We start from the raw sequence: 22,380 nt of genomic DNA, 5'->3' as shown, positions 1-22,380 counted from the left end.
AAAGGGAAATGGTGATCCACAGGATCATGCTGACTCCACCTCTTCCTTCAGATGATGTTTCTCAGGTTACCACAGCACTGCAGTGGGGAACACATGACTGCCAACATTGTAAACAGACCTCCAAGAGGCATCCCTCTCTGACTGATAAAATGGGTGATAATGCTTACATCAATACTCAGGGTGATTTCTGGGTGGGATCTACTATCTACTCAGCAGCTTTCTTTTACACCAATTACAAGGGTATTCTCTTTTAACAGGCCGTTCTGTCATGACCAATGGTGTATCAATTTCAGGAATATGTCAAATGTTATGCAGATACACTGAAGTGATGGCTGGAAGGTTTAAAATTAATCTTAACCACTGGCATTGCTCTTGGCAATCCTGCAGACCATCGTTCTTCGCCTGCCAAGCCGTTACAGAAGGGGAAAGACCATATGCAAATCAGGATTGGTGCCACCCCAAAAGAGGCAGTCAGCCCGAACTGCTAGGTCACGATGGTCTGGAGGGTTGTCCAAAGCAATGCCAGGGGTTTAAAATGTATCCATAATCTTCCAGCCATCACCTCTTTGTGTTAGATGTATTATGTAGATGGCAGGGTCAAGATTCACTTACATGTCAAACAAGTTTCCAATTTCTCCGTAGAATATAGGCTGATTATCTACAGTATCTCAGATCTTCAACCTTCCAGATGTTCCCTGTCATTGTAATAAAACCACATGTTCCTGTATATGTTGCAGGAATATTTATTGCAGATTGCTATGCTACATGGATAGCCAAAGAGCACACCAGCAGAATGATACATGGTGAAATGTCCTGGGGGGAAAGAGAACACGTTAGCCCTGGAGGACCTAGGTCATTGGGGACCTTCTACATTTCAGGAGGCTGATTTGAATTAGTAGTGAGCACCCAGCAGAAACAGGATGAAGCTTTGCTCCTTTACTCTTCATACAGATCTTTGGAATGATTAAGAGTCTGGAATCTGTACAGAACAGGCTCCTAAAGGAGGTGTGGTGAGTCAATTTGATCATAAGGAATTTGAGGTCTTGACCAGCCTTCCTTTGTATATGGTGCAGCTGACATAGCTGGACTATTGATCGGTATCCAATGGAGGGATGGTAGGGCTGGTGAGGTGTGTTTCGTTTACCCAGAAAAGGTAAGACTTAAGCCACAGCTCTGGATGTGTTGGTGTCATAGGCTTGGCCACAGGTGACACCTACTAAATAGAGGTTGTTTCCATCATCAAGTGTTTCAAGGTGCGACGAGGCAAGGGAGGGGAAACAGAGGGAAGACGGAGACAGCGATCCTACTAGGCCAGGTGACATTGAGATCACACAAGTGCAGATATGTCTGTCTGTTACTCTGCCAGGGAAGGTACAAAAAGGTCAAATATGCAAATACAGTCACATTAAGCTTCCCCCTCCCATATCCATTGGTTGAATTCCACTTCCCCTCCTTGTTTTAAAAAAATACTTGTATATATTATATGGACGTGTTGTCTAGTAGTTGTATTGCGTGAAAGAGAAATATACACTCTAGTCATAGGCTATATTTGATTTGCTGGCATCCCAGTTCCCCATCATGTTTGCTTTCACCGCCTGGTTTCTGTGTAGATGCTCTCTCTAAAGTCTCACATTTTTTATTTCTTGTTATTGTTAGACACTGCAGCTGTCCTCGTGATTGCAACTCTTTGTTCAAAATAGATTCTGCTGTGACAAGATACATCTGTTTTATCACTGGCACTTCTAACTTGAATCAAGTTGTGCAACATGAAGGAGAAGATAATTATATGACAAACAGTGGATGCTGTCCAGTCTTTAAAATAGTACATGCTGATTGTTGACATGTTCCTCAGAGCACTGTGGCTGTTCAGTAGCAAGGACGGGATGAGGGAGGGAGGCGCCGAAGCGCTGCTGCAGTAGATTAGGGAGGCAGAGCGGGTGGAAAAAGTAATCAGAATGAAAAGTGCGGGTTGCAGGAAGTAAATGGAATAGGACCGCAGCCGCGAGGAGCAAGAGGGAAGGGGAGGCAGAGAAAAAGTTGAACAGAATACAAAAGCAAGGACCGGAACTTCGGGACAATCTCTAAGGAAGTGATTTCCTCAAACACAGTACATGCAGAGACCGAGATCCCATCTTCGTCTTCTTTCTGAAGTAGTTAATGGACCCCGTGCTGAACCTATCTGCATGGGTTCCTCCTTCGAGGTATCACTAGACCCGGAGGGAGCAGATACTGGAAATGGTGAGACATGAGTCCTGCCTTGAAGTTTCCTATGTTCCGCCTTTCTTTCTTGAAGTCTGCATTCTATCTGGAGGTCAAGATCCATCCAATCAGACAGAGAGGAAGGGTGAGCTATGCGAGCTAATTCGTCCTGCAGATCGTCATGTAGTCCCCTCTTGAAAATGGAAAAATGGGCTCCTTCAGGCCACCCGGCTTCTGTTGCAGTCCTCTTGAAGTTGCTTATATAGGTCATGAGATCGGACGACCGATGTCGTTTGTCTAACAATGTTTCACAGGCCGTGTAAGTCACTTCAGGTCTTTCAAAAATTTGTTTGAGAAGGGCTAAGAACACCTGGCAGTCCTGCAGGACTGGATTGGCTATAGTAACCAAAGGAGTAGCCCAAGCCAGGGTGTTACCCACCATAATAGTAACCATAAAGCCCACTCAAACCTGTTCTGTGGCATAGGTGTGATGACAGAATGGGAAATGGAGGATGCAGGCATCAATGAATTCTTTTAACTTTTTTTGGGAACCGTCAAACTTTCCTGAGGCAAGTCCCATGGGGAGAAGGTCCGCAGGCCGATCCTCTCAATGGGTGACCATTTGCCTAAGCCCAGCGCTTTCCGCTTTCAGACCGCGTACCGCCAAGAAGGGATCCTGGACTGCTGCAATGAGTTCCTGAACTTGTTCTGCCGAGACCATGGTTACCGAAGTAATTGGGTGTTGCAAACTGTCAGCGATGGTCTGAGTTTCCTCACCTGAATCTTCCTCACTCGATAGACTAGGTGAATCTTCTGGAGATGGGGTGTTCCCTTTCGTCCTTGTGGAGCTCCAATACTTGAAGAGATAAGGCCGATCTCGGGAGGAAGCCAGTATGCCCGCTGTGGCAACAGCCAAGTCAATAGGCCCCCGCATGAAAAAGACCAAACAAAGGGAAAAAGCCAAGAGGCAAAAAAACCTTCATTCCAACAGGTGTCCGATGGTGTGGTGAAGAGCTCAATCCTTGCACATTGTGGTATCAGAGAGAATATGTGTAGGCATCCATAGGGCATAGCTGGAGCGGATTGGCAGCCGAGTTGGAGCACTGACCCAATATCCCAGAGGGGACTGAGGAGAGGATAAGGAGGATGTTAGCAGTATAGCCTGACTCACCCCATGTTACCAAAACAGGCAAAGCAAGTATGCCATTAATGTTCTGACTTGTTTCACCCTTACGGTTGTAGTCGCTGTTGATTTGGAAGTAGTGTGGGACTGAGACGGTCCTTTAATCACTTCTAATTCCTTTGATCCTGCAAAGCGGCATCCATTTTGTCACAGATGTTCCTACCCCTTTCATAGATGGGGATTTGGCTGACTCCCAATGATGCACTAAACTTCTGAAACAATTGAAGATGATATGGCGTCTTTCCACAACCAGTAATCACATAGACTCTTTACCTATACTTTCCAAGCTCTCTCATAGATTTGAGGCAAAGTCAAATCAGTGATACTTCCGAGACTTGATGTCCAACTCTATTCAGTGTATTTAATGGGAGGTCAATTGTTTTCTACTGACGACTAACACTTTTTTACGGTACGTGGGTAGGTGGATCAGAATTCCAAAATATGAAGGCTACAAAAGTATGTGCCACAGGTTTGCCCTTATTTTCTTCACACGCTTCCCACTAAGAGAAATCTCACTTCCTACAACGTCCTCCCTATTTCAGACAAAGCTCAAACCATAAAGAAGATGTAGCTCTCCTTTACCTAAAGCACGCTTCCTCAGAAAGAGCGTGCTCTAACGAAATAACATGTTCTGATGAATGTAGAGGGAAGCTGGATTTGTAACCTTGTCATTTTTATTGATTGATCAAAAAAATCCCCTGTATCTTGCAAAATCATTTTATTATGTGTCTACTGTGGTCCATTGTCTGCTATATTATAGTTATATGCATGTTATTAAGATCTATTCTGCTATTGTGCGTTTTATTAACCTTTATCAATAAAGCAACTGCATGACTGAAAAAGGTCAGATGTTTGCTAGCTACCTTTAGAAAAGCCACATGCAGTGTGAGATGCATCTGAATGAACATGTGTGCACTGTAATTTAATCTAGGCACCATAGAACCCATACTACGAGTCTTCACCAACTGTGCAGGGCTGCCTCATGGCCTTACCTGTTTTGTGTGATTGAACAGCCATTCCCAGTACACGTCTGAAGGCATGGTTTAGGTGTGATCACTGCTACCTGACGTAGAGACACTAATTCCAAATTGGTCAAACCATTAAAAGTAAAAGGAGCTGGTTGAAAAGGAAGTAATTGTTCACCTTTCGTGGGCGGTCTGGGCATGTCTGCTCTTGGTCATCTTGAGACAAGTGAAAGATCAAAGAATACAGGTGAACAGTGTGCCAGGCTCGCATGCATAGCAGTAAGCAGCACAATTGGCCTTACTGGACAAAGAGCTGTTCAGCACTAACATCAGACTTCCTGCAGCTGAGATCAAATATGTTATGTTATGTTATTTGGATTTATAATGCGCCGGAGCCCACAGGCATGCTGCGGGGGCATGTATTTCTGGTGTAAATAAGCAGCAGGATTCTAAGAATATAATCTGAAGTGAGGATAGTTCCAGAAAGAGTCAACCTGCAGACGCCTCCACGGCTTGTGCATGCTTATCAAAACAAAGCGAGCTTCCTTCCTATGCGCTTTTCCCAATAGGCGTAGAAAGAGCAAAGGCACGTTTAGCAGGAAATCTTTCGCTATTAAATGCGTCATATCTTTCGTCTGAAAGGAGGCACTGTAAAAGGTGAGGGAACACAGCTTTCCAGGGGGTGTATTGCTCATAATTCAGATTATAGTGTTTAATGTGGAAGTGATTTGAAGGCCTAGAAAGCGGCGGACAGATGTTGTTATGTGATTGATTAGCAATTTGGGTTATTTTCCATGACACTGTTGGTCAGTTAGTGCTTGGATGACTATCGCGTGATGTGCAAGAGAGGGTTTGGACAAAAGAAAGGCATAGACAATGTATTGAAATGGGCTTGGGCACATGATGGGGTTAGAGACAACCAGTCCTGCTGTTCTGCCAGAGTTTTAAGGTTCACTCTGGCTGAGCAGAGAGTACCTACGAAATTGGAAGTCTAATATAATAGCTATTTAATAATGGTTTGACATAAATGTTCCTCAGGCATGAGCCACAGTGATTGGGTCCTTGTCCCTGAGGGTGTGGCTGCCATTCCCAGAATACAGCTACACCCAGTTAAATCTCCAATGGCTGATGTGATGAGAGATGGGTGATAGGAACACTTCCAGAACACAAAATAAGAAACATTAGTCCTTTTATTTGTGTTCAGCATGAAAAGGGATTCAAGAAATTTCCCAAGCACTTATCAAGTAGTTTAACTATTTATCGAGGTAACATTTTGGAATTAACTCATGCAAAGCACCAGCATTTTTCTTGGAAAGTGTTCTTGTAGTTCTGTTACCAGCAGTTAACAGCAATATGCATTGATTGATGTTTTACAAAGCTTATTTTGTTCTTTTGATATGCATTTGGTTTTGCATGCAGTTAGGGAGAATTGTCAGTTTAGTGCTAAATTCCTCCCACCTTAGAGACCCCCAGCTCCTTTGCTGAACTTTGGGACTTTGTACTTTCAATTCTATGTGTTTTTCTGTCTGTGTTTCTTTTGGTTGTGGAGTCTGACAAACTCCATAGGCATCATCTTTTACATTGTGTCACACGGCACCTTCAGTGCAGTTGCACAGGGAAGTCTTTTAGATTTCCCAAAGTTTTAAATAACTTCTCTTGGATAAACTACTGTTTCCCAGAGCAGTAAAGTGAAATTGACTTTACTTACATTTATAACTTTCTAGACCCAGCACACACTATCTTACAATAGGGTGCAGGGATTACTTAGTATCCCCTTTTGTCTCGCTTCTCATGTAACAATTTTATGTTACCCTTTCATCGATGAATGGCTGGTGGCAGTTCTTTACTTTTAACTACCGTGGTGTGCATTTACCGTGGGCTGCGTTCGTAAATACGGTAAAGCACCCATGGGTGCCATTTCTGTCAAAGTGGCTCTGGTCTTTTTTCACCATTTTTTGTGTGTAAGGTCCTTCTTGAGATATACTCTGCATGCAAAACCAGGGTTGGGCTCTTTGTTCAATTTGTCTTTGGCGGCATTCACGCATGAAGCCGCCTCTCGCTCCAGGTTGTCTGGTGGGGGGAGGAAGCGAGGGAGCTGCTCGAAACTCCCTGTGCTTAGTCTCCTAGTACACAGGAATGCACTCTTAGATGATTGGCTGGCTGTCTCTCCGGTAAGGACAGCCACACTGATAGGTGATTGACAGGTAGGCTCGAATTAATTGCATAAAAGGTGAGGCTTTTTGGCTTGGAAGGCAGAGTCGACCACTGGATGAAGGAATCCGAAGAACTTGGAAGAGACGCCTGCTGCAACTCCTGGACCGTTGGTTTGCCTGGTGAAGCCCTGCTGCTGTGCTGAAGCTCTGAATTCATATTGACAAAAGAGCCCCTGCAAGGACGACTTCTCCCTTTGAGTTGGTGGGACAAATCAACTCCAAAGTAAGCCACCTGGACATCCTCTTGAAGCTGGTTGAATTTCCACTCCAGTCAATGCTGGAACCGAATAGCCAGGGAGAGGTACACCAGATCATGCACATTGCTTTTAAACTGGCCAAGAGCTCCAGGAAGATCCTCCGGACTCCCAGGAAGCAGACCTGTCCCCAGAAGTACTCCCTCTTGTCCCCACAACTGAGGCACAGGAACACTAGGATCTGCAGAGCTGCCAAGGAACAGAAGCTACCGGCAGCACTTTTCTTCAACCTAAAGGTACTGTAAAGTCTGAGAGAACTTACCTCTTGTTGTGCCACCTTGCTTGATGTCAGTTGAGACTTGTCTCGGTTGCTCTTTTAGAGTTGCTTGCACCTTCTACTACTCACAGGCCTAACAGCTTGTGACACTACATTTTATTCTACGAATGCTGCAAAGATTTCTAAAACATTGTGCAAGACTTTTACTTACCTTCTAGAAGTGCTTCAGTTCACCTTGACTTTTGCTAACTTAACATTGGCTGGCCTGGCACCCTGAATGACTCTTATCTCCTCTGTTTATGTGTTTTGCCTTCCTTCCAGGAAAGGGTTAACTGACTTTGCATTGGGGGGTGGGAGGGTTGAAAGTATTTACCTGGTTGAGAATAATTGTGTGAATATTTGTCTTATTCTGAAACCTCTTTTCTTTGACACTCCTCTCAAGTATATGCTAAATGCAACAGTGATATATTAATGTCCACAACACCTTAGCTATTGATGTCACCTGAGTGTGTAGGTAGTGTCTGTGAGCCATCCTAAATGGGTTTTTGCTGAGTTAGAAAACTAAGAGTGTGTATTTTTGAAGTGTATTTGTGCGTTGCTTTATATTGCTCCCTTCTAAAGAAGGCTTATTGTAACTGACTGTTGAATAAATGAATAATTGTTTAATCAAGAAACCTTGTGTGTAAGAGTTTATTTCAATACTTGTCACTGTGAATCTCTGTGTAATTCCCCTACAGGTCACATTGACCCCTCTTGAGATAAGCCTGGCTACTCGACCACACTACTAATCTGTTTAGTACACACACAAAGGTTGGGTTCCTGTTGCCAGGAGGTCAGGGTAGGTGTGGTGAACCCAAAACGTACGCATACAATCTTGCCTAACACATGGCAAGTGTGAAGCTGTAACCAACAATAACTGATTACACTGCAGAAAAAGTTAGTGCTTGCAGAATACCTGTCCTTTACCAGTGATATTGATCACTCCATCCTGATCAGTCGTTTGGCTGCCTCTGGGATATCTGGATCTGTTGTTTTGCGGTTTCATTCCTTTCCTTCTGATTGTTCCCAGTTTCTTTCACTTCAGCCTTTTCTTTCTTCCGTTTCTGTTCCGGTGTGTGGAGTTCCTCAAGGACCTGCCTTATCTCCTACCCTCTTCAATATTTACATCCAGCCTCTTGTCGCTATTACCCGCACCCATGGGTTCAGATGTTATTCGTACGCTGATGACACTCAGATTCTTGTCCAGCTGTACCTTTTCCACCTGGCCCATACCACTCAGCTGCAGGACTGTCTGTCTGCTGTGGGATGCTGGATGAGAGATAATTGGCTTAAATTAAATGGTGATAAATTTGAGGTGATGGTTATTGGCTCTAAGGCTGTCACGTCTCTCTGGACTCCGTCTTTGTGGCCTCCTTTTTTTGGTTCTTTTCCTGCTGCTGTTCCTCTAGTTAAGAGTCTTGGTGTAAAGCTGTCTGCCTCTCTTTCTATGTCTTCCTAGATCTGCTCAGTATGTCAAGCTGGTCATTTTCAGCAGAAGATATTCAGAAGGTTTCTGCAGTTTATTCCACTCCACCAATGGACACCGGTTGTCTCTGCTTTGTTCCATAGTCAGATCGATTATTGCAACTCTCTGTATTTGGCCCCGCCTGCCTATCTGCTTTGCCGCCTTCAAAGTCTTCAGAACTCAGCTGCCCGTCTTGCCACAGGTTCTTCCTACTGGGAGAATATTTCCCCAGTTCTCAGTGCTCTCCACTGGCTCCCGGTGGCTAAACGTGTACATTTCAAATCTCTGTCTGGTGCATAGAGCTTTCCATGCAGTTGGTCCTGAGTATTTACAGCTGAAGTTTCAATCCTATGTTCCTGACCGGGGACTGCTTTCTTCTTGCTGTCCCTCGGTTTCGTCATGCTCGAATTGGCAGACGTGCTTTCTCTGTAAAAGCTGCTATGCTTTCTCTCGGCTCTGTTACTGCTCATTTGCAGTTTAGAAAGGGTCTTAAAACTCTGCTCTTCTGAGCCCTGTTCCTTTCTCCTTTTTAGTGCCTCAATCTTAGCACCAGGTTGCCTTTGGTGTCGGTTGCGCTGTACCTTGGTACGAAAATTCTTAACATAACATAACATAAGTCGTGCAAATTGTAAAGTTCATATTTTATTGTTTCATGTTTGAATTATTCTTGGAAGTATAAAAAAAACGGGCAGGCCCTACGCATTAGATACATCAGCGATGCAAAGAAGTTACTCACTGATGGAGTACAAGTTACTAGCTGTGCCTGACATATCAAAAGGCACTCTAGCGCTCACTTCCCCACCCCCCTCTCACTATTTCTCTATCTGACTCCAAGTCTCTTCTTGCTCACTCTATGGGCCTGATTTACAAAGCCTTTTTCAATAGGGCTTTCCCATTCAAAAGTGTTATGTTTTTTTAAATCAGGCCCTATATCTTTGGCGGCACCAATTACCTAACAACACTCAAATGACCAGAATTGAAATAAGGTGTACCTGATTGTCTCAGAACAAGAATGGATGAAAGGAAAATATGAGAATCCTGTTACTGTGGAAACTGCTTTGATATATGCATTATAGTGTTGTGGTAGTTGTCAAATGTGTTAATTTTCATTACAATTGAATGTATACTTTTTAAAATATGACAGTTACAAAGTATAACATATATTAAAATGGGTTCTTAAATGCGTATCCTTTATTGTTATTGCATTGTACACTTATCACAGTTTTTAGATGGTAAAATGTTTCGCAATATGGTCCCAAGCTTCTTTTTTCTGTTGAAAGCAGAAGCCCCTCTGACAGCCTTGGAACTGTCGATCTTTGTTAGTAGTGCATTGAAAATGCGCCAGAAGTTTATATTATTAACAAACTAAAGTGCACCCTCTATTCAAGTACATGGTAGCGTTCGGGTGTTTTTATGTTATTGTGCAACCTGTTTTATGTACGAATTCTTATATGATTGTGTTTCATATCTGTATTTTGTGCTTTTATGGATTTTGGTATCCGAATAAAGTTTGGAACTACTACTACTTATCACATATTTCCGTGTTTGACAGTGTCCACATTTTATAGTACATGTTCAACTATTTGTACTTTATAATTGTTGCATATTGCAAAAATATTTACCAGCTGGGCATCCCTTTTGTCCAGGAACTTTTTCGTATCCAGGGCAGCATTCATAGCTGATAACTCTACAAAGAAATAAAGCACATTAATTAAAGTTGGTTGCTTTTAAGGAACACTAAAAGCTCTGTTAATCTATAATGTGCCCATCTGCAATATATTAATATAATAACATTTTGTTAAGCAAAGACATGACATCTAATTTTAACATACAATATGGATCAAAGAAGCGAAACATTACAATCAACGGGTCATGTTTCAGGTGATGGCATTTTTTCCACTTTGCCATATGTTCCTAAATGTGTGTGGCATGTGAGGAGCAGGGTGGACATAGTGTGCCCACCTCTATTTCCTGCTATGATATACAGATGTGGTAGCATTAACAACAGCATGGTTTTTCATGCTTGTGTAAATGCAATCGATTTCCATGAAATCCATCTGAAATTACTGGCTGGTAAAAACAGGGAGATTCCATAGAATCCATTATAACGGCTGTTTGCAAATTATACTTTGCAGGTGGCATTTCCACTAACGTCTTCTGATTTTCATTGCTGCCCCCTACAAACCCAAATGATGTGCCCCCAAGTACCCCTAACATTTCAACCCAATTGTCTAGCACTACGTTAGCTCTAATAAAACAGTATCTCCTGGCATTTCCCTCACACGGTATGAAATGTATTACCACAAGAGTGGGAAAGTGCACCCACAGAATATGATAATCAAGCATCAAGTTGAGTATGTGTTGTACAGCATGATTGTGCTATTTTCAGAGGTTGAAGTGTGATATGATGCATTTTCGTTTTGTATTGAATTTGTCAGAATACTTAAAACATTTGTAAATTATGCTCTGTGCTTGAAAGTTCAATGTAGATCTGCATGAAGACATGTGCTAATACAGTACGTAAGGAAGATCAAAAATACCCACCAACTCCTGAGTCAGAGACAACATCGAAGGCAATGAGAAGTGTGATGTATCTAACTTATATGCTACTTTATTGGAAGAGGTATTTAGGTCTGTTATCACAAGCCATATGTCAAATAATATGTAAAACATTTTGGCACAATAAACTGGTGTGATTAAACTGAGCTGAGTGACAGAAATAGCCACACCAGAGCAAAACAAATGATGCTAGTAAGGCTTAGGGACTTAAGAGATCAATGGGAAATGATGAAATACTCAAATTGGGCCCATATGCAGATAGCATCTATGAATGAACCTGCAAGCTATTTTAGATGGACAGCTTCCCCTAATTATTGATATTGTGATAGGGATTGGGAAGAAATCAGAGTGTGAAAACCTATTCTGTCCCTTCTTTTCAAATTAAAATTGAGACCCAGATACATGTCTCATTTTTATGCCCCTAATATTGCAGGCCCAGAAGAAACCTTTATCCCTAGCTCTAGGAAAGGACCCTCAAGCAATTGAGGCCCGGGGTTAGGTATGTACTTCTAAACAGAGGAAAGATCCCTATATTGGGCATTAAATACGTTTTGAAAAAAGGCACTTAAAATATTAAAGAAACAACTGCCTTGGCAAAAGTAGAATTCATAATATTGGCTTTTATGGTGTTCACTTGATGATTTGATTGGTATATTTTAAGCAAAATTGAACACAATGGTTTTCAAGTAAATTAAATTAAATTACATTATTAAATAGGTTTACTTAAAACTAAATGTAATGGTTCTGGCCATTCACCTATAAATTAGCATCTCTATACGTTTGGGCAGGTCTATTGTATTCAAATTAAACACAATGTCTAGCATACTCAGCTCTAAAAACGATGTAATTATCATAATGTCAAGTACTGATATTTGGGTGCACACATTCTAATGAGTTTATATTAGTTTACCTTGATGAATTGTGATTTCACCATATCTTCCATGATGTATTATGTAGTGTATGTGATTTTGATGAATTAACACTTATATGAATTATTTGATTATTGATTTGTTTACAAACATATCTATTCAATTTGATTTTTTACTTAATTGATCATCTAGCTTGATAGAGCTTATTATTGGTTGGCTGATTTACAAGCTTCAGTCAGGGGCGAAACATGTCTGGGAGTGTTCGCCAATCATTGAAAAATGCATGTCAAATAACATTCTGTGTTGGTAAAAGAAGTAATGATTTCCACTTATAGATCTTTATAGGTATGTCCAACATCCAAACAAGATATCCTACACTATCTTGATGAAAGTACGTAGGCTAAAGCACTGTACATTAACATTCACTTTTTCTATCCTAAATTTTAGGCATCTGTGCAAGATCTAGATGAGCTGCTGCAATGAGATGATAAGGGAACAATTAGTTAAAGGCAATCCTATTACATGAACAAGGGTGCAATTTCAGCACAGATGTCATTTACTGGGCTCGCCGGTCTCTGGGCTGAAAGTGGAAGATTGCAGCATGAGTTACTGTACCAGCCCCAGACCGTTCCTCACCATACACTATATCATCCTACTCCCCTACTCTACTTCACCAAACTCTACCTTGCTCCTCTCTACCTTACTCATTCTATCTCACCCCACTCACCCACTGTACCTCACCCAACTCTGCCACTGTACCCCACCTGCTCCACTTTACCCAACTACTCATGACCCCATTCTAGCACTGCCTATTCTAGCTCACTTACTCACCTATTCTATTGCATCCCAATCACCTAGTCTACTTCACCACACTCACCTACGGCATGTCACCCACTCTACCTCACCCAATCTACATCACCCCACTCACCCACACTACCTCACCTCACTCATACACTCAAATGTATCCTACTCTACCTCACCTCATACTACCTCACCCACTCTATATTACCCCACTCTACCTCACATCACCAAATCTTCCTCATCCCACCCAGGACAGTGCTAATTTATTTTATTGTAATCATGCATGGCTCATTCTCCACAGGCTCTGCCTCCCTATGATCAGCAACATCAACAAGGAAAACTGTATGGGCCCCAAGAAGGTCTGGATGGAGACTTTGAATTTATAATGTTCATTAAGGAGAATAAAGTTACCTTGAACGTATTTAACAGGACAGAATTCAGGAGGAAAGGATGCTTTTCACTTGAACATGCATGGAAAAATGTGTATGAATCCCCTGATTCTAGAAAGAGCTTTGAATGGCCCACTGCGACTGGAACTGTCCACACGGGCAAGAGATCCAGTTTATAAAGGTGTGAGTGTTTCCACCCAACCGCAGGGGTTCTACTAGTGGTCAGAACCCCACGAGGGCACCTAAGAATACTCTTGTGGAATATAGTGGCATTAAAAAGCAAGCTCGAGGATCCTGAGTTTTTTTGCCTTCATATCCTCTTTTACAGTACTATTATTCCAGGAGACTTGGGAACTAACATTAATTGAAGTAGCACACTATCCTGTGTTTCACATTTCAGCTCCCATGAGTAATAGTGGCAGGATCAAAGGGGGTCTAGCCAAATATATCAATATTAACCTTGGTGTAACTTGCAGCCTGGAATTCATTTCCAACACAGAGTTGAGGGTACGCATTAGCAATGGCCCAGGAACATTGTTGTCTATTATACATTTTTATAACACCTCACAAAGACAACCCCAGGGTCCCGACATCAAATACTTCTAAAAGCCCTTGATGAGCCTAGGACCAATTGTCTATTGTCCTGTAGTGAAAGCCCAATGTTAATAATTGGGGGTGACTTCAATATAAGGCTTGTTGATTGTTATGTTGGGGTTGGTGTGTCACAGGAATTAGACCTTGTACTTGGCATACCATCATCAAATATGATGAATGGGCCTACATCCAAGGCGGTCAGGTTGTTCTTAACAAAACTGGTGGAAAGGGGACTCTGCAGAGTTCATGGGAAGTTGTTATCAGTCATCCCGGGTCAAGACGCATTCCAGAACAACATGTTCCAATCAACAATAGATTACTTTATCGAAACCACATTCAATTGGCATATTTTATATGATTTAAGGATTGTGAAAGATCTTGTGATCATGACCCTCTTATATAGTCAGTTTTCTATAATTATAAACAGATATTAGAATCCCAGATTAATCCTGGAAAATCTAATCCTACCCGGAGGAAACCGATAAAATGGACAAACGGTCAGGGCCAAATGCTCTAACAAACAAATGAGTGCATGTTTCCGCTCCATAGAAATCTTCCTCCATAGCTCTGAGACTGATTTGGTGCAACTGAAAGCATTTAATACCACAATAGAAACTGCTAGGCTGCACCTTACCTCTGTTATCAGGACCACCCAAAACAAATGAAATCTAGGCTTCTGGAAATTATTAAGGAAGCATACAGAGATAAAGCTGCTCTGGCCAAGATGAGACAGCTTTGCAAAAGTACACTAAGAAAGCTGCTGGTATTTGGAAGAAAAAGATATGGCAACAGCTTGAAGTAGCTCCAGATAATCAAAATAAAAGTTCATTTTGGAAGATTGTGTCTAGGGGGCACATTCCCCTCAGCTACAACTTGGGTTAATCACTTATCAAAGCTTTATAAATATACTGTAGGTGTTGATGACCCAGTTTACCAGGCGTTTATGGACCTGAGCCAGGCCTTTGACAGGATTAACCGGCATGAGTTGTAGGGTGAATTATACTCTATTGATGTCACACCGCGGCCATGGAAACTCTGGGCAAGATGGAGGCGGTATTAAACCCCTCTACAGGTCTGCTTGACGCTCAAGTCGTTTTTGGACCGGCAGGTATATAAGGAGGCCACGCCCCCTGCGAGTCGCGTTGCAACTCGCATTCGTCGGTCTTTGGACTTTCGCCTGTGCTGCAGTGCCCCACTCACGAGAATTCCCTCGTTACTATTCTTCCCGGAGCCTTGTTTCTTCCCTGGTCTTCCCCTCTCGTGCATATCCCTTTTTTCGCCTGCCCTGCCTCTTTTCCGGTCTTTCTTTCCTTCGTTTCTCTCAGATGTCGGTCAGCCTCTCCGCTGCCGCTTTTCCCGACTAAACTGCAGTTCCGATTGTGCTTTCTGGTTTCGGTTTCTTTATATTCTACCTTGGGGTCTAGTGGGCTCTCAAATATCCGTCCGCTGTGTTTTCGGAGCGGTCACATTCTATTCCGAGTTTCACCCACTTTCCATTCTCTCTCTCTCTCTCTCTCGCTCTCTCTCTCTCTCTCTCTCTCGCACTCTCTCGCTCTCTCTCTCTCTCTCTCTCTCTCGCTCTCTCTCTCTCTCTGGCTCTCTCTGGTTCTCTCCCGTGCTTGTTATCTTCATCTTATTAATTCCTCCGGATTTCTCTTGGTGGCTTTCCCTAGTTCTTTCAGCCTTCTGTCATCTTACCTGTTTGCCCTCTGTTTGGGGTTGTTCCTTTGTACCAAGGGTGCTGCCGATCCCCATTCCCATACAGAGCATAAGCTTGGAGCTAACCCTTATCCAGGAAGATCAGAGACTTCTATCAGTTTTCATTCGAATTTTCAATTTCTCTTTTGATACACGACTATACCAGCCTCTCCAATCTTCACATCGGATCGGCCAATACCATCTGCTATTACACAGGGTTTTTTCTGCCATATCTGGCTTTTTCCCTGTTTGAAGGGACGGACTCCCTTGGGTTCACCTGACTGCCAGATCCATAGGCGGGCAAGGTGGCCTCGGGGGGAGACCGTCCCTACCTCTTCGAACGCAAGAAGGGAAGAAGGACTGTCAAATCGAGTGACGAAGGAGAGAATCCCACGAAGGAAAGAAGAAGGAGAAAGAGGACATCAAACCCCACTGAAGATCCAGGTGAGGAGTCTCAGGGGGAAGGAACTTCCGCATACACTGACAATTGATTTCCCTACATAATAATCTCAAGGCAACAGTGAGACTGGATAGTTTGGGGAAAGTTACCCTATCTTTCAGTGTGTTTCATGGTTTCAGGCAAAGGTGTTTGCTGGCACCATTATTATTTAATCTCTATGTTTGCACTCTAGCACTTGAGTTAAATTAAACTACAAAGGACACTTCAAGAATTGTGAGAAGACACATATGTGTCCTCTCTTGCACAGACAACCTTGTTCTGCTGACCCGCACCCCATCAGCTCTCCAGAAACTCACAGCTAGTTATGTCAGGTATATGGGCCGGAGAAATGCGCTATTGAAAGTCTATAAATCGAAACATATGTGTGTAGGCAAGTCTGGCTGGAATTTGCTGTGAATCTCTGCTTCTGGTCGAAAACTAGAATCGGTCTCAAAATGTAATTATCTTGGTATATCATTCAACAGTGAGGCAAATTGGACTGATCCTACTAATAGTGCAGCCTTAAAATTCACAGTCCACTGGTGCAATCACTAATCTTGGCATAGACATTGGGAGTCTAACTACTGACACTGCACTCACCATCTATCAGGCCAGGCCTTTAGCAATATGTGTGTATGGGGTGAGGCATCAGGTTTTTCGCCCACACAAGCAATTCAATTAAAGGAAATACGTTTTGCGATATCTCCTTGGAGTTGCTAAAAGCACTCTGACTTATTTGCTCCACCAGGACTGGATTATATAAGTGACAAATCGATCATAAACCCCTAATATTTTGGATAAGAATATGTTTTGTTATGTTATGGGTGCAATGGCTCAAATGCAAATTATTTGGGCAGGTTCTGAAGTATGAGTTAGAGGAGTATTTTATTTAACTTAAGGGCTGGCTCTTTTCCAGTACCATCTGTGCTGAGTTGTTGCACAGATGGGAATGGTCGAAAGTTGACTGCCTTTTCTACCTGCAATAATACATCTCTGAGGAACCTCACACATTTTGTATTCTTCTGTTCGTTATCGGAAAGATTTAGCCCCTGCTTTTTAATTAGAGAAGAACTAAATATACAACTATTAAAAAGAACTAAATGTACAGCAATTAGAAAAGCTATTACATATTTATGTTTAGTGCCGAATAAAGACGTTGCCTTCACCGTTTAATCGCTTTTAGAAGGAACTTTACTGTTGACTGAAGAGTGCCGTCAGAATGAAATGAATACTTTAAAATCAGTAGTATAAGATTTGTATCATTATTTTAATTCTTGAAAATGTTTGTATATTTATTATGTGTATTAAATTGAATTGTGTCTTTTATGATGGTTTTCCCCCTACCAAATAAAGATGTATTAATTCACATGGAAATAGGTTGCTTGACCCTCAGAACCCCAACTCCATCTGTGACCATAGGAGCAGGCTGGAATCTTCCACCAAATGTGTATAAGGATTTTGATTGGCAATTGCAGGAACCTCAAAGACTTTGCTGGAAAGGGTTCTGCAATGGTAGCAATGCTAACAATCACTTTCATGTGACACAAAAGTGTAGGCACCAGAAGGCATGGACAATTCCTCTGTTGCCTGGCACACAATCAATTGCCCACTTAATAGGGGCAATTCCAAAGTTGATAGCAGAGGAGCAGCCTAAAGTCATGTGTGAATGCACGGCAAAGAGGGGAGAGAAGTCAAATGTGGATCCAGTGGTTGGGGCAAGGTAACACCAGAAAAAAGACAAAGAAAGTGCATGCCGCCTCCTCCGCTGTGCTGTAATTAAGCAAAATGCTCAAGACCAGGAATTAGTTAATTGCTGGCAGTCCTGGGGCATGTTGGGAGTGTACACTACACTGTATCTTCAAATAGATTGCTTGAAAGTTAGTTACTTTTTGGCTAAGTGCATTGTCAGTTTGTAGGCGAGTGCATTGTGATACATGAGGCAATTCATGCTCTATGACTTTACGCATTCCACCCAGAAGCACAAGCCTATGACTTTGGTCAAATAATCCGTTTAGGAACCATGACATTATGTGGATACCCCCACATAAATCAAAGTTGTTTTGATCACTTTTCAGGGAGCTGTAGCACAATTGTCAAATTCGGATTTCTGACATAGAACCCCTCCCAAATGGTTTTTGGGACCCTGCGAAGTATGTAGCAGGGCTGTGCCACCTATGTTTTTTTCGTAGGGCTACAACATACCCAGGTTCACAATGACACAGTGGAAGACTCAAAGGTCTGACCAGTGTGGAGCCAACAACATGTTTTGTGTCCTTAAGTACTTCGCACAGAAGGACAAGCCTAGGATTTGGCTGAGGTAATAAATACTTGAATAAATAACATTTAAAAAAAAAAACACCATTTGTGTAAGCCATCAGTTGTTTCATTACTCTCACATCAAAAAAGGACCCAAATGTTCCTTCCGCTGGCCAAAACAGATAACATGTCTTAATTAATGGAGGAATGGTACCTCTTAATGAAAGGAAGCAGAAAGCTTCACATCCAGAAACTGTGAGTCTGAAGTAGAGTGTGTGACAGACTACCTTTGTGGCGCTATTTCTGCTGGCTCTATCATTATTTGTTTGGGATGCCTAGCAATGACATGTTTTGTTATATGCCTGCACTGAGCTATATTTTCTATGCCCTGCCCTGTTTTGAAGCGTTACACTCGGTTAGGTTTGGTATGCCACACTGTGTTACGTTGTGCTATCCTTTAAGGTGAAAAAACATGTTGTGTAATGTTTTATTCTGCTGGGATCAATATTTTCTTTTCCCAAAGCTAAATGCACATTACCTTAAATCTAGCGTGCTACTATATGTACGTATTCACTCCTTTTGGAATAGGGTAGGAGAATATGATGTTGGTTTACTTGTATACTAGCTGGTTAGGCCATGTTATATATATTATGCTGAGTTTTCATTATAATGTGTTGATTTAAATATGTAATATTCAAGCGACATGGAAGCAGCCAGAAGACAGCAGGTAGCAAGCCCCTAAAGAAGTAGGTTTCAGACCGCTAAATAAACTGAAAGAATCGTACAACAGTGAGTTTAAACAACCCAGTCTAACAACTTCTTATTGTATTTATATATAATGCTTAGCAGCCTGCGATATCCGTATAAAAAAACTTGATGTTGATGACATGTCACATTAAAAATTCAAAAACATGTTAAAAAAAACGCAACCTAGAAATAACTTTTTTTAAAGTCTTGCTATGACATCACAAATGACTTTTAATCAGAAAGTGACATTGCAACCGCTCTGTAATCATTTATTATGCTTCGGTTGTGAAATCAAAATGCCTTCTGCTTGGGCCAGACGAGAGCAAAGTTTCAGGCGTTACTGCAACACTTAATTCAAACTATGAAAAGCTTTTCAAAATTCCTTGCTTGTAAAATAGTGTTCATGGCACTGTACAGCCATTAATTGCCAAGGTATGGCTTTTGGTAGAATGTTTACTTTGTGCACTGCTGTAGTTAAGCACATGTCTGCAAGCTAGTCCTTATTTTAAAGCACATAATGACAATGTGTTTCTATGTATTATGTAAAACTGCTTAAACTATTTTTCTGCAACACACTAGGAGCTGCATATAAGTTTTTAAAAAAAAATCCAAAATAGATTCTAAATTGATTAAATGGATCAGCAAATGAAAGATCTCTAACATTAGATTAAGGGGGAGAACAGATGGTATAGAGTCTATAATATAGATAATGTCAGCTGAGTCCATGTATTATAAGGAACAAAATACCCCCTACCATACGTAAAAAGGATATTGCACATCACCTCAGTGCTCCGTGACCTTATGAAGGAACTCGCCTTCGGCAGTATTCCTCTGTTTGATCATAGATCATTGATCTCCTCAGTAATTTGAAATGTGCTTATAGCACATGGCAGTGAATACTTTATCCAATATAATCAGTCAAGTAGCCAGTCAGATAGCTCAGCGGGTTGAGTGCTTGCTGCTGTAATCTGAGCGTGATCTACAGGTCGCAGGTTCGAGTCCTGGCAAGACCAACTCAGCCTTTCATCCTTCCAGGTTGATACATTTCGGTTGGGTGATATTGTATGTATATGTGTGATTTGTAAAGTGCTTTCAATTAAGGTGCTATATAAATAACATACCATTATATATAATCCACAGATTGGGTTAATAAAAATGTAACAGATCAATAAAATGTCAAAGGATTAGCTGGCAATTGCTGAAGAGTTAAAGCACTGAAGGGTTGATTTAAAAGGATCAATTTAGAAAGATATGGTTGGTTTGACAGTGTTACTTTTTTTGGGAAAAGGTCGCTCACGGAGAGACACACACCTTGGAACAACTCTGACCTCGGATCCCTACAGTTCCAAGAATACTATTATTCATCTGGTTAGCTAATGTTTTTAAGAACTTTATCTCAAACAACCATGCAAATATAAAGATGAAAACAACAAATGCCAAGAAGGAAGCTCATTGAGTTTATGAGGCTGATGTAGAGTTTTGTCTGCAACCTGAAAATCACATAATAAAATCCCAACAGGATGAACAAAAAACATTTACGGCAATATAATATGTACCATTGTGTTGTATGAGACAACAACTGCCAATAGTGGCTACCGGCCTCTCAGTTCGCAGTGTGTGCACAATTTTAGTGTCATTGACATACAGAAACAGTGCATATGGTATGGCTCTCTTGTGTGAAGTGATAGTCTAATCACTGGCATTTAACATGACCTTTGTTTAATTTAAATAATATGGACTTTCAGAGCGTTCGGTTGACACAACAAGCACTTCTATTCTTGACTTTCTAATAAGTTGTTTCTTCATACTGGCCCTCACTCCACAATTGATGATTGGTGGGATGTCTCGGCAGGATAGCTCAGGGGCAACGTGCTCACCTTAGAAGCAGGACAACACAGAACAACACAGGTTGGATCCCCGGGTCCGTGCTTAGAAACCTCTTGATATTAAGCACGTTATAAATATCATATCATGTATAAAGCATTGCAGGGGAGTGCAGTGGGGCATGGCTGCAGGAAGGACTTGGTGTTTACAGAAACCCACTGTGATGCCACTAGAAAGGAATGCCAAGCGGCTTGGCACAGATGACTGTTTTATTTCACTGACTGTAGGTCAGAGAATTTCAATGGGGTAAAATAGTGCAAAGAGATCATTGCAGTATCTGCCAGCCAAAGTGCACCTGGGGGTCCAGAGCCGGCCTGAGGGCAGGGCGGGCCGGGCGACCACCTGGGGCGCCATGCCCCCCCAGAGCGCCATTAGCCCCCTGCCACAGCAGCTTGGGGGAGTCTTTAAGGGCTCCCCCGAGCTGGCGTAGTGGGAGAAGGCACGGCAGGCACCCTTATGTTATTAAATTCTTATGACCTTATGTCCAAAGCCAACATTCCCACACCTCCTACAACCTTTGTCGAAAACAAAAAGCCAACCCTATTCTCTTTCAGAGAAGTAACAGAGAACAAAGTACTGCACATCATTCAGCAAATCAAACCCACTTTCTGTAAGGGTGATATCTGCCCAGCTAACCTCATTAAAGAGTGTGCTGAGTCCTTGACACCTTTTTTCAAAGCATTTATTAATGCTTCATTTCACTCCAACACTGTGCCTTCATCCCTTAAAGAGGCCTGGGTCTGCACACTTCTAAAAAAGCATCCCTCGACCCAGAAATTCCAACAACTACAGACCAATCACCTCAGTCCGATTCCTGCTACAAAGTCTGGATAAAGTTGCCTATCTTCAAATCCAGCAGTTCCTAGAAGCAAACAATATATTGGGGAAGAGGCAATCAGGTTTCCGCCCTAGCCATGGAACAGAGTCTGCCCTACTTGAACTGAAGATCCAGCTTAGTGATATAGGCAAGTCGGCACTTCTCCTTCTCTTGTATTTGTCAGCGGCATTTGATCTCGTTGACCACAATACCTTATGCAATCAGCTTAAGAACTCTGCATATTTCTCCTTGAAAGCCATATCATGGATCTCATCCTTTTTAAAAGGAAGACTCATGAGAGTGTGTTCGGAGCATGCATGTGCCGCTTCCACCACCATCCACTGTAGTGTCCCTCGAGGCTTGTGCACTGCTCCTACACTCCACAACGTATTCACCTTACCCTTTTTCAATTACTTGGATAATCACAGCATAGCATACACAAATTATGCTGATGATACCCAAGTCCTTCTCCCTCTCATTGGCTCCTATGCACATGATGCGGCTACACTTGCTAACATCTACGCTGCCATCCAGGCTTGGATGGCAGCTAATGGTTTATGCCTCAATGGGGACAAAACAGAGATCCTCTTGGTAGGCTCCAATGATACATTCAATAGATTGGACCCGCAATACAGTAAGTTTAACGTTGATAACTCCACCATCACCGTGTCACCTGCAGTCAAAACTCTGGGGGTCTTCATTGACTCCACTCTTTACATGTCGACCAGAAACTGCCTCACAATAGCCAGGGCCACCATTGGGGCCAATTTGGACTACTGCAATGCCCTACTC

The 22,380-nt window shown here is 42.1% G+C and overlaps 1 protein-coding gene across 1 annotated transcript in view; it reads right to left on the bottom strand.

Annotated features, from left to right (window-relative positions):
• Nucleotides 1-22,380, bottom strand: part of TGFBI (transforming growth factor beta induced) — a 263,409-nt gene that overhangs the window by 146,246 nt on the left and 94,783 nt on the right. Inside the window, exon 3 of the mRNA XM_069652603.1 lies at nt 10,158-10,222. Coding sequence (XP_069508704.1) covers nt 10,158-10,222 — 65 coding nt within the window. The remainder of the gene's footprint in view (nt 1-10,157; nt 10,223-22,380) is intronic.

Source organism: Ambystoma mexicanum, chromosome 3p (genome assembly GCF_040938575.1).
Source record: "Ambystoma mexicanum isolate Mex_15411 chromosome 3p, UKY_AmexF1_1, whole genome shotgun sequence".
In the NCBI taxonomy this organism is placed as follows: domain Eukaryota; kingdom Metazoa; phylum Chordata; class Amphibia; order Caudata; family Ambystomatidae; genus Ambystoma; species Ambystoma mexicanum.
The sequence above is the reverse complement of the archived record's forward strand: the minus strand, read 5'-3'. Positions and strand labels throughout refer to the sequence as shown.